The 13,367-nt window shown below is 40.4% G+C and overlaps 1 protein-coding gene across 1 annotated transcript in view; it reads left to right on the forward strand.

Annotated features, from left to right (window-relative positions):
• The window catches only part of PSMD11 (proteasome 26S subunit, non-ATPase 11), a gene marked incomplete at its 5' end in the record, with an annotated part of 54,343 nt that overhangs the window by 4,652 nt on the left and 36,324 nt on the right, over window positions 1-13,367 (forward strand). The window contains 1 exon segment of the mRNA XM_014590110.2: window positions 8,049-8,173. Within this exon segment, the coding sequence (XP_014445596.1) occupies window positions 8,049-8,173 (125 nt within the window).

Consider the following 13,367-nt stretch of genomic DNA (forward strand, 5'->3'; position numbering starts at 1 on the left):
AAAAAAAAAAAAAAAAAAAAAAAAAAAAGGAATTAAATAAATAAAATATTTCTTTTTTTAGAATTATTTTTTATTTAATTTTATTTATCGTCTTTTTTTTTTTATATTTTATTGTTTTGAGAGAGATAGCAAGAGAGAAGGAAAGTGAGAAAGCAAGCTGCCAAGTCTAGTACTTGAAACATGGTCAGCCATTAGGCAATCTGCTGAACTACAGCCCACTTTACAGTATCTCTTAAATAATGTGATTGCCTAGGTAAGAGAAAATCAGATCACAAATTCAGAACTTAAAAGTAAGCTGTTGGATCAGACTACAGCATGTAAGTAAAGCAAAGCTCTATGATGCTGGACCCACATAGAAAGATGGCAGGTTTGCATCCCAAGGCTTCCCTGTACATGCCAGGTATATCCACATGTGTTCATGATCCAGGATGGCTGAGGTTGGAGGTGGACTTCAGTGCGAAGGCCCTATTGTGAGCACTGTCTGTCTATCTGTATCTCTCTCATGGAAGAAATAAACAAATGAATAAAACTGAAAAATAAAAAGAGGGTTATTTATGAGAACCACATTATAGGGGGCTAGCAGGTGGTGTGGTGGTTAAGGCAGTGGACACTCCCACATGACTGACTATGGATCAAGTCCTGGACCTGGTGGCTTGATTTCTGACTTTTCTTCTCCTTGTGTATCTGTTTTCTCAGATCAAATGAAAATAATTGAATGAATAAATAAAATAAATATTTGGGGCAAAAACATTTAGTATATAGTCAACACTTCAGTCAGTAGTTTTCATCCAAAGATATTATTGTTTTGCTTGAGATTCCTTATTTAATTTTTTAAGAATTATTTTTATTTAACTTTATTTTATTTTAATTTATTTTGTTTTAAGAATTACTTAATTTTTTAATTTTTTGGAGAGGTTTTTGCTATAGTTTATGTGTGCTCACCAGAAAGACAGAGAGAGAGAAAGAGAGAGAGAGACAGAGAGAGACAGCGAGAAATCACCCCTCGAGGGAGATGGCCATACTGCAGTCCCCTCTGCTCCATTCTCCTCTTGGGATCTTGGGCACGCACGCACTTGCACCCAGTGTGAGTTTAAGCCACCAGGTCCAGCACTTGAACTGCCGTTGACTACATAGGAGTCCAGTGATGTGGCCATTATGCCATCTGCTAGTTCCAAGAATTATTTAATTTTATTTATTCATTAATTTATCTTAATTTGACTAGAGAAAGATGGACACATAGAGAGAAGGAAAGTGAGAAAGCAAGCCACCAGATCTGGGACTTGAACCGTGGTTGGCCATGTAGAAATGTCCACAGCCTTTACCACCACACCACCTGCTGGCCCCTTATTTATTTTATTTTAATTTGACCAGAGAGGGACAGAGTGTGTGTGAGAGAGAGAGAGAGAGAGAAAGTGAAAAAGCAAGCTACCAGGTCTGAGACTCAACCTGTGCACAGTCATGTGCGAGTGTCAAACGCTTTAGCCACCACTCTGCCTGCTGCCCCCTAAATAATTCTTAAAAAAACCCAAAAAACCAAAAAGAATATTGCTAAACCTTTTGGAATTTAATAGATGAATTATAAGAGTTCTAAAAACATTCCCATGTTATTTAAGAAAATTTTATGAGTATAGCTATACACAACAAAAACCCTAAGGAAGTCTTGGGACCTGTGTACATTTATCTATCTTTGCTGTTAATAATTGATGTATTTATAGTGTTTGTTTCTTTTGATTTTGAGCTTCGTGAGAACAGAAAACATGTCCTATTATTTAGTTTTCTATATTATGCATGTAATACATCCTTAGTACTGTGCTAAGTACTTAGAAAGTTTAAGACACGTGGAAATTAGTGAGTAGGACAATGTCTGATGTGTAATAGTGATTGAAAGCAGTGCTGTGCATCTTCAGACATGATGCTTAGGCTTAGAATCTGCAGATTTTGGGACCAGCAGATGGCATAATGGTTATGTTGCAGGACTTCCACATGGCTGACTGTGGTTTAAGTCCCAGATCCAGGGACTTGAAGTGCACGCCAGGTGCATGTACGTGTGTGCCCAAAATCGCTGGAGGAGAAGGGATTGTGGCGTGGCCATCTCCCCAGGAGATGATCTCTTGCTTTCTGTCTCTCTGCCTCTCTCCATCTCTCCTGCAAGCACATGTACCCTACAGCAAAAATCTCTCTCTAAAGAAAAAAAGAATCTGGAGATTTCATAGCCTGAGACTCTAAAAAGGAATCTGTTGAGGTCTGTGAGGTCCTAATAAGGAAATTGTGGTTAAATAATGTGCAAGTAATCCTAATGCGAGTAAAGGAAGAAGTTAGTATGACTTTATGGGAATTAAAAAGAATAACTCAATATATGAAAATGGAAAGAAATAGAAAATATAACTTAGAATGAATATAAATATAAAATGGTGTGGGGCTAGAACAGAATATGAATCGAGTGTTTCGGCCAATGGCAAGTAAGAGATCATTTGTTTCTCTGTTGGAGTATGAAGAGTAACATTTAGTGCTTAGAGAAAATACTGTCATGCTAGCAGGTGCTAGAAAGAAAGGCAGACTGCTTAGCTCATGTTTTCCTTCTGCCTCTTCTAGGAAGGAGTATGATTTTCAAACTGAGAAAGATAGAGATAACACCAGAAAATTAAAGCCAAGGTAGATGAGAGGAAGGAGAGCAGATAGTCTTTTTACATAAGTTCAAGTTCCTAGGCTTTGACAGTTGCTGTCTTTTAATAATTCTAGCAGATATAATTCCGGAGCTACTTACTATTTTGAAAAAAAAAATCATAAAGGATGAAGAGGTGTAAGGAAAATGAGGAAATGAAGAGAACTAGATCCTACAAATAGTAATCAGCAGTAAAATTTGGGGCAAATTATTTATTAAAGAGATAGTGATCACTGAAAATAGTGGGCATATTATGAATAGATTATTTCAAACCCATCTTGTTTTTCTCTTTTGGCTTAGCCTTATCAAACTGGAGGATTTCCAGGGATCCACCTGTCATCTGTTTTAGTTAAGTCAGGTTTTACTGGAACCTGGCAATGCTCATTCACTTTCAGATTGTCTGTGACTTGCTTTCAGTGAGTGGAATATCTACCACTGAGACAGTATAACCTGCAAAGCTACAAATACTTACTTTCTGGCCCTTCACAGAAAAAGCGTTCCAACTCTTGGACTAAAGGAATGATACACACTATATATCTGATGTAAGCAGGGTATTTGAACATTTGTCATTATACTAATACGACAGATAAAGGTTGTGAATTTACAGGGGGCTGAATAACTGTATCCATATGTATTAATAAATGGATCATTTGTCAACCTGGAGGTGAGTCTTAGTGTCATATCATAGGGGATCTGTCCTTGTTTTTTCCTTTATTTTGAAAAACAATTTTTTTGGAGAGGTTTTTGCTATAGGGTGCGTGTGATCGCCAGAAAGACAGAGACAGACAGAAAGCGAGAAATCACCCCCCACGGCAGATGGTCACACTACAATCCTTTTTCCTTCATTCTTCTCTTGGGATCTTGGGCATGCATGCACACGTGCCTGGTGTGAGTTTCAGCCACTGGGTCTGGGATTGAACCTTGGTTGACAACCTGGGAGTCTAGTGACACAGCCATCATGTCAACTACTGGTCCTGAGATTTTTTTTTTATTTTTTTTATGGGGTGTATGTGCTTGCTGGAGAGATAGATAGAAAGCAAGAAATCACCCGCTGAGGGGATGGCCACACTGCACTCCCTTTTCTTCCATTTTCCTCTCAGCATCTTAGGCACACACACACACACACACTCGGCGTGAGTTTTAAGCTCCTAGGTCTGGGAAGTGAATCATGGTTGACTACATGGTAGTACAATGATGTAACAATTATGCCATATGCTGGTCTCTGTCCTTGTTTTTTATTTGGGTCAGTATCTAGCATTGTGGTTAAAGCTATTTCAGAGGACCTTTTTTATTTATATTTATTTGTTGTTGTTGTTATTTATTTTTTCATTTGACCAGAAAGGGACAGAAAGGGAAAGCGAGAAAGAGAAAGCGAGCTGCCAGGTCTGGGAGTCCAGTGCTTTAACCAACATATCACTTCCTGGCCCCCAGAGGACTTGGTTTTGTGGATGACTTAATATAAGAGGACAGAATTGGGACCAGAAGATTGCATAATGGCTATGTCGCTGGACTCGCACGTACTCGACTGCTATTCGCGTCCAGGACCCGGTGGCTTAAACTCACGCTGGGCGTGTATGCGTGCGCGCCCAAGATCCTGAGAGGAAAATGGAGGAGAAGGGATTGTGGCATGGCCATCCTCCCCTGGGGGGTGATTTCTCGCTTTCTGTCTCTATGTCTCTCTCTTTCTGGTGAGCACATGCACTCTATAGCAAAAACCTTTCCAAAAACAATTAAAAAGAGGACAGAATTAAGGTGACTTAATAAAAAGAGGACAGAATTAAGATTCATAGTTACTGCTAAAGCCAGAAAGATTACATTTAGTTATGTTAAGTATAAAGTTGTTTACTTCAGATATTTATCAAAACAGGGAGGTAGAAATAAAGACCTTGATGGACTCAGTCTGAACAAATAGTGCCATTGAAAAAAGTGGAACACACTATCTTGTGTTATATGCCTTGGCCAGATCAAGGAAATTAAGCCTTCTGCTCTATGGCTGGACCTGGAGCATTGTTTTCAGTTCTGGGTACCACAACATACTTACAAGTGGTACTTTTTCAAACTAGAGTTCATGTAGATGAGAGTAAGTGACAGGTAACCTAGAAACAAGCACATTGGAAGAATAGTTGAAGAATAGCTAAGGTGGTTAACTTGGATTAAGGGAAAGTTAGATGTTTTCTTTAAATACTTGAAGCAGTGTAGGGGGAGGTATAGATTTGTGTTTCAAAAGCAGCAATTTAGTTTGACAACTTTGGAATAGGCTACTTTCTGAACATTTCTGTCACTAGAAATTGTTCAAAATTGTTTAGGTGCAAGTAGGACACAGGAGAAGGGACATTACACTAGTTTTATTATTATTTTTTTTAACTTCCTTAGAGAGATTTTTGCTATAGGGCGTGTGTGCTCACTGGACAGACAGACAGAAGGTGAGAAATTTGCCCTTGGGAGATGACCACGCTGCAGTCCCTTCTCCATTCTCCTCTCAGGATCTTGGACACACATGCACGTGTGTTCGTTGTGAGTTTCAAGTTAGGTCTGAACTCGAACTGCAGTAGGCCACGAGGGTGTTCATAAATGTAAACATTACACCATCTGCTGGTCTATTAAGCTTGTTTTATTTATTTATTTGTTGAGATAGACAGGCACCCCCAACAGGGTCCTCATACTCCAATCCACTCCAGCCTTAGCCAGCCTGGGTCACATAGGCCCTGCATGTGTAGGGAGGTCTCAGGAAGAAAACCTGTGACCTTTCCCTTTGGGTCCAATTGCATTAACCACTACATCGCCACCGGGTCACTGGGCAACTTTTATTTTTCTCATAGATTTTTGACATAGGGCACATGCACTTGCTGGCGGGGAGGGAGGTTTACTATAGGGCATATATGCTTGCTAGAGAGAGACAGAGAGAGAAAGGGAGAAATCATCCCCTGTAGGGGATAACCACACCACAGTCCTTTCTTTTCCATTCTACTGAGATTTGGGGCACACACTCACATGTGCCTGGTGTAGTTTTTAAGTTGCTAGGTCCAGGACTCAGACCACAGTTGGCCATGTGGGAATCCAGCACCTTAACTATGCCACCTGCTGCTCCCACTAGATGATATTTTTTTTCTTTTTTTTTAATTTTAGAATTTGCCATAGGGTACTTGGACTTGCTGGAGAGAGGGAAAGTGAGAAATCATCCCATGGGGGGATGGCCATGCCACAATTCTTTCTTCTCTGTTCTCTCTCAGGATTTTGGGCATACATGCACATATATCTGTTGTGATTTTCAAGCGGCTGGGTCTGGGACTGAAACCACAGTGTCAGCCATGTGGGATCTAGCGGCCTTAACCTCCATACCACCTGCTGGCCCACCAGATGGCATTTTTAAAGCTATGATTACATAATATAATTGAAATAAATGTAAAAGAAATCTGAGGGGGAGGAATTCCACTCTGAAAGCGGAATTGGCATGGAAGACAGTAGAACTTTAGCTGGACATAAAAGGACATCTAAGGTTTATACTGGGTGAGAAGATGGGAAGTTGTTTCTGATGGATTTATGACATGAGTTTGACTTACTAGTGCAGGGGTGAATGGGGTGCTAGAGTGGGAAAAGGTTTTAGACATTGGGAACTGAATGCTTATTCTGGGGAGAAAAGGGAAAGATGAACTTTTCCACTCTGTGAGAAGTTCCCTTAGTACCTAGCACAGTTCCATACATCCTCTGACTAGTCAGACAGATAAGGATTCCAGGACTCTGAATTAGCATTCTCAGGAGGGTGAGGTTTGCTTGCCCTGAATTAGAGTTCTCAAGAGGGCGAATTCACAATTGGAGGATATTAAAGAGGCAGTGACACTAAAGTAATTTTAACCTATATTTCAAAAATATTTTCTTAGTTGTTTAGTTGAAACATTCTCCTTTTTTTTTTACTGTTTGACAAGCCCATCTCTAGTTTGATCGTATGATTTTTAAATAGATTTCTGTATTGTCTTCTTCTACAAGGGTACAGTGGTGGGAAGGGGATTGCCTTATGCTGGATATCTTTTTTAATCATGGTTTAAGGCTTAGGTTTTGCAGGGTTTTGTTTGTTTGTTTGTTTTTTGCTATAGGATGCGTGTGCTTGCCAGACAGAGACAGAAAGCGAGAAATCACCTCCCAGGGGGGATGGTCACGCCGCAATCCCTTCTCCTCTATTCTCCTCTCGGTATCTTGGGCATGTATGTATACGTGCCCGGCGTGAGTTTTAAGCCACCGGGTCCAGGACACAAACCACGGTCGAGTATGTGGGGGTCAGCGACATAGCCATTACACTAGCTGCTGGTTCCTTGTTTGTTTGTTTTTAAAGCTTTGCTATAGGGAATGTACACATGCCAGAGAGAGATGTGGGATGGGAGGAGGTGTGAAATCACCCCAAAGGGGGACAGCCATATTGCAGTCACTTCTCTTCCATTTTCCTCTTGGGATTTTGGGTATGCATGTACACATACCTGGTATGTTTTTCAAGCCACTAGCTTCAGGACCCATGTGGGGTCCAGCCACTTTAACCACCATACCACTGGCTGACCTGATCTTGGAGATTAATGAGAATGTTTAAAAGGTTAAGAATTATCAGGGCAAGGGGACCATCAGGTGGCATGGTGGTTAAGGTGCTGGACACTGCTACATGGCTGACCACAGTTCAAGTTCTGGACCTGGCGGCTTGCTTACTCGCTTCCTCTCTCTCTCTTTCTGTGTGTCTCTCTCTGGTCAAATTAAAATAATGAATAAAATGAAAAAAAAATTTCTTTAAAAAAAAAAAACTGCCCTTAAAAAAAAAAAAAAAGGAATTATCAGGGCAAAACAGCCTAAGTTGTCTGTGAAAAGTTTATTTGGAAGAGTGCCAGGGAAGTGATATTGCCGAGAGGCTAAACTAGGGGGGTATTGTAGGGAGAGAGCAAAAGGGAACTGGAATTGAAAACTTATATTTCAGGAGAATGAAACACAGAAAATAAAAAATCTTACTCGTTCTGATTGTATCTGTTGGTTGAAAGGAAGTGATTTTTGTCTAAGGTGAGCAGGGCATAGTGTATTTCAATTTTTAGAAAACTGCTTTTTAGAGTATGTATACTTTGCTGCTTATTTTTTATTGAGATGGAAAAATGAGGCAGAGAAATGAGCTTTACCCGAGCCTTCCTATTAATCCAGTGACTAAGTGGAGAATAAAATACAAATTTGGCACATGGTGTTAACTTACTTTTGCTACTCTGTTACCTGCTGGGAATGCTTTAAACACCTAGTGGATTTTATTTAAACTGACTCCAGTGATGTAAGTACTGATTTTTATGATATCGGGTCAGTTGTTTTAAAGAGGATTTTATCCCTAATACTGATACATGCTTTTCCTTGTGAATGGCCTCGCACGCAGAACTTGGAGGACTCCTGAAGTATGTACGACCCTTCTTGAATTCCATCAGCAAGGCTAAAGCAGCTCGACTGGTCCGATCCCTTCTTGATCTGTTTCTTGATATGGAAGCAGCTACAGGGCAGGAGGTAAGTGCTATGAATGACAAAAAGTAGACAATGTGCAAAAGTCTGTTGCTGTGAAAGAAGTGCCTGACTGCACTGTAGTACTAATGTAGACGGGACAGCCGGGAGGACAGCTCAGGACTTATCATGTCAGTTTCTCTCTGTTACAGGGCATTTGATACTTTGGGTCTGTTCCATGCTTTGCTTTGTAAGTGGAGATTGTCAGTGGTCCCTGGAATCCTCATTACATCAGGGTCACAAACTGATTCTTGTCTTTGAGGTATTGTATTGCCACACCTGTGTAATGTTTTCTGTGTCCGTGGTACCTTTCATCTTGTGTCACAAAGCTCCCTGTGAGCACTAATTAAGTCTGTGGCATCCCTTCTTGGCATGTTTCGTATCACGTATATGCCATTACTGAGGTGAGCATCCATCTGTTTGTGTCTCATGTGTGCGGAAGTGGCTCTGGTGTTCTCGTACGTGTCTTCTGCAGGTTCAGGCTAGACCCTGAGCTGTATTGAAGAAAGCCTCTCTGGAATCACTGAACCTCTTCCACCCTTTTCAAAGACGTATTCAGGAGGAGCCTTGTAACAGAATTAAAAGTCACTCTGTAAAAAGTGGCAGGTTCAAGCAGGGTATATTACACTTGCTTGAATCTGTAGGAAGAATATTAACTATAGATATATTGATCAGCCTCCTGTGTGTTATAGGTACTAGGAATGTATTTGTAAAAACATAGTCACTACTCTCATGAGGATTATATTTTTAACAGGGAAGGCAAGTGTTAAATATATATAAAATGTCAAATAGGGATTGGAATTGCTGGGGGACTTCAAAAAGCTTGTGGAAATTAAAGCGAGTTTATTTTGGTGCAGAAACATTCTAAATTATGTATAATTTCATAATATGCCATTTTCTGTGAATTTTTTGAAGACACCCCTGCCACTCCCCGGCAAGTCTGCTGTGGCCTGTATGGGTAGATACGTGAAAGGCATGAAAGGCCGCAGTGTCCATAAGTAAATAGTGAGGGTTTTAGAAACCTGGGACATATGGAGCCTACTTTAGAGGCCTGTCTTCTGTAAAATCTGGTTTCTTGGCCTAGTTTAAACACCATAAACTAAATTTTATTTGTAGAAACTCATTTGTAGAGCAGTCTTCAAATTCATTTGTTTCTGGCAGAACTGTGTTTCACAGTAGTAGGTCAAAAATGATACTTAGATGACTGCCTTTTGAACCGAAGTATTAGAATTACTTTATGAATAAAGAAAAAGTGAGTCTTATTAGGGCTATTAGTCTTATCTAAATTTTATATTTTTACAAGAATTTTACTTTCTTTTTATAAAAATGGCACCATCTTGGGGCCAGCAGTTGGCATAATGGTTAAAGTGTTGGACTCCACCATGGCTGACCACGGTTGTAGTTCCAGACCTGGTGGTTTGAAATTCATGCTGGGTGTGTGTGTGTGTGCCCAAAATCCCAAGAGGAGAAGGGATTATAGTGTGACCATTCCCCTGGGGCGTGATTTCTCACTTTCTCTCTCTCTGTATCTCTCTGTCTCTCTCTCTCTCTGTTGAGTGCACATGCCATACGGCAAAATAAAGACCTTAAAAAAAAAGCACCATTTGTTTGTTTGAAATAAGGTAACTTAGAATAGACTGACTAGTAAATGTTAGTTTGAAACTGACAAATAAATGTTGCTTGGAACTTTTTAGGCAGAAAAATGATCTTAGCCGCTCCTCTGCATGCTCAAGTCTCTGGAATTTGTCCCTGCCCATAGCGTAGAACTGACCCACTGGGTAACATTAGTTTAATGATCAGTTCTCCTTTTCCTTTGTGGAAATTATTCAAATCATAATTAGTGTTTTTCTATAATTGCCTCATGGGATTATTGGCCTTTGTCATGTGGCCTCATGCTGGTTAGTCTCCCTGCACAAATAGACTTGGACTTGAACTTGAACTATTGCAAAAGCCTCACTCCGCCCTGTATACCACCACTGTTAGGAGGTCCTTTCATCTCGTCAGGATTTTGGGCACAGGTGCATATGTGTGTAGTTTGTTTTTTAGGCTGCCAGGGCTGGGATTTGAACTATGTTTGGACACATGGGATCCACCTCTTGATGCACAGGGCTTAAATGCTGTGCTGGAGGGCTAGCCCCATTGATTATCCTATCAGAAAATAACCTATCTCTACTTAATGTTTATATTTATTCTACTCATTTAACATGTGTTTCATCCTTAGAATAAAAGTTCCATGAAGATAGCTACTTTGTTCTATTCTGTGCTGTATCCCTGTTACTTAAAGTAGTTTGGCTCAAAGGAGATACCTAACCGATATTGCTGAAGGAATATACGTGTCAACTGTGTGTTTACCTTACTGATGTTCATGACGTTCTTGTCAGTCAGAGGCCTTTCTTCCTTTTTCTTTTGCGAAAGGAAGGGCTCAGAGATTGCTCATTTTCTTATCAGTGTCATGTTAGCATTAAATTAAGCTGTGTTTTTTGACAATTAGCAATTTAGCTAATCAAGAGCCAGAGTCTATTTACTAAGCAACATTTCTTTTAGTAATTTTTGTGGATTATAGGTTTGTGTTTTGGGACAGATAATCATCTAGATTGCTTTACCTGTACCTCTGACCCAACATGGCCAACTACAACATCCATCCATTTGTTAAATTCTGTCAGTTTACCTCCTTTCTTCAGTGCTTCTTTACTGTTTTGTATTTGTTCTATCTTTATAGCTATCCTTTAGCTTCGTTCTTCGTTTCTTATTTGGACTACTGCAAAAGCCTCATTCCACCATTATCAGATATCTGACCAAGTAACTCTCTTGGTTATTTTATTTCATTTTCTCTTTTCTGCAGACGTGGCCTTCAGTGGCATCTATTACTTGAATAATTAGATAACTCATGGCTCTGTCATACAGCCCACTTGAGTGTCTAGACTCAACTGAACATACCAAACTCCCAAGAGGAGAATGGAGAAGGGATTATGGTATGGCATGGCCATCCCCCAGGGAAAGTGACTTGTCACTCCCCCCCCTTCTCTCTCCCTCTCTCTCTCTACATATCTCCCTTCAGCCTTGTTGAATGCCTGGCTGTTTCTGAGCAAGTTTCTGTACCTTCCCTTCCATAGTCCCTTCTCAAGTGCCACCTCTTCTGAAATCTTTCCTTCTTTTATCATGATTTTAGCTTTTTCCAGTGACTCACATTTTATTTTGTACGTGTTGTATTTCTGGTTATTCTGCCTTGTATGACAGTTACTTGTATATCTGCCTTGTTGTCTTTGCTGTGGTATAATCTCATTCAGGTGAACCACTGTGTACCTTATGGTAGCAAAGGGCCTTTTGCATTCTCAATACAATTTTTTAAGGAGAGATTTTTGCTATAGGGTACATGCCCTTGCCAGAGAGACAGAGAGAGACAGAAAGCAAGAAATGATGCCCTAGGGGGGATGGCTGTGCCTCAATCCCTTCTCTTCCATTCTCCTCTCAGGATTTTAGGTATGCATGCACGTGTATGTAGCATGAGTTTTTTTTTTTTTTTTTTTTTGGAGTAATTTTCACTATAGGGTATGGCTTGCCAGACAGACAGAGAGAGACATAGAGACAGAAAGCGAGAAATCACCCCCGAGGGGGGATGGTCATGCCACAATCCCTTCTCCTCCATTCTCCTCTCAGGATCTTGGGCACGCAACGCACATGCGCCTGGTGTGAGTTTTAAGCCACCGGGTCCAGGACATGAACCGTGGTCGACTATGTGGGAGTCCAGTGAGATAGCCATTATGCTAACTGCTGGTTCCTGTAGCATGAGTTTTAAGCCTCTGGGTCTGGGACTCAAACCATGGTTGACTACGTAGGAGTCCAGCAATATAACTATTACGCCATGTATTGGTCCCTTCAATATAATTTTTTTTACAGTTTGTTTTTTTTGGAGAGGTTTTTGCTATAGGGCGCATGCGCTCGCCAGACAGACAGACAGACAGAGACAGAGAGACAGAAAGTGAGAAATTATCCCCCGGGGGGATGGCCATGCCGCAGTCCCTTCTCCTCCATTCTCCTCTCAGGATCTTGGGCACGCACGCACACATGCCTGGCGTGAGTTGTAAGCCACTGGGTCCAGGACATGAACCGTGGTCGACTACGTGGGAGTCCAGCGACATAACCATTACAGTAACTGCTGGTCCCTTTACAGTTTTTTAAAAAATAATTATTTAACTTTATTTATTTACTTATTTTAATTTGACCAGAGTGAAAGAGAAAGAGAATGTGAGAAAGTGAGAGAGAGAGAGACAGAGAGTGAGAACATGAGAAAGCAAGCCACCAGGTCTGAGACTCCAACTGCGGTCGCCCATGTGGGTGTCCAGAGCCCTTAACCACCATGCCACCTGCCGGTCCCAATATAATTTTTTTTTTAACAACTATAGATGGTTTTTATTTTTAAAGAATTATTTTTAACTTTGTTGTTATTATTTTCCAATTTGATCAGAAAGAGACAGAGAGAGGGAAAGTGAGAAAGCAAGCCACCAGGTCCAGGACCTAGTGGTCGGCTATGTGGGAGTCCAGCACCTTAAACCACTGCATCACCTGCTGGCCTCCAATTTTATTTTTAAAGAATTATATTTTAACTTAATTTTATTTATTTATTCATTTATTTTAATTTGACCAGAGAGAGACCAGAGAGGGAAAGAGAGAAAGCAAGCCACTAGGTCTAAGACTTGAACTGTGGTCGACCATGTGGGAGTGTCCAGTGCCTTTTCCACCATGCCACCCTATTGCCCCTCAACAGTTTCTTAACCATGACTACCTCTGATACTAATCTGCCTTTTACTAGCTTTATAGCTTAAATACTGGCCTTTTTGCCACAGCATCTTAACATTTACTGGCTTTGAGTCATTTTTTCTTTTTAAGAATTATTTTTTAGGGACCAGCAGGTGGCGTGGTGGTTAGGGCGCTGGACATTCCCATATGGCTGACCAGGGTTCAAGTCTTGAATCTGGTGGCTTTTTTTTTCGCTTTCTCTCTCTCTCACTCTCACCCTCTGTCTCTCTCTGGTCAAGTTAAAAAATAAATGAATGAGTAAATAAAAAATAAAATAAATCATTAAAAAAAATACTCAGCCCCTATGACTTGAAAAACATACTAATCAAAAAAAAATATTTTTTAAATTTAATTTTATTTACTTACTTATTTTAATTTGACCAGAGAAGGACAGAGTGAGTGA

Source organism: Tupaia chinensis, unplaced genomic scaffold (genome assembly GCF_000334495.1).
Source record: "Tupaia chinensis unplaced genomic scaffold, TupChi_1.0 Scaffold000407_1, whole genome shotgun sequence".
Lineage (NCBI taxonomy): Eukaryota > Metazoa > Chordata > Mammalia > Scandentia > Tupaiidae > Tupaia > Tupaia belangeri.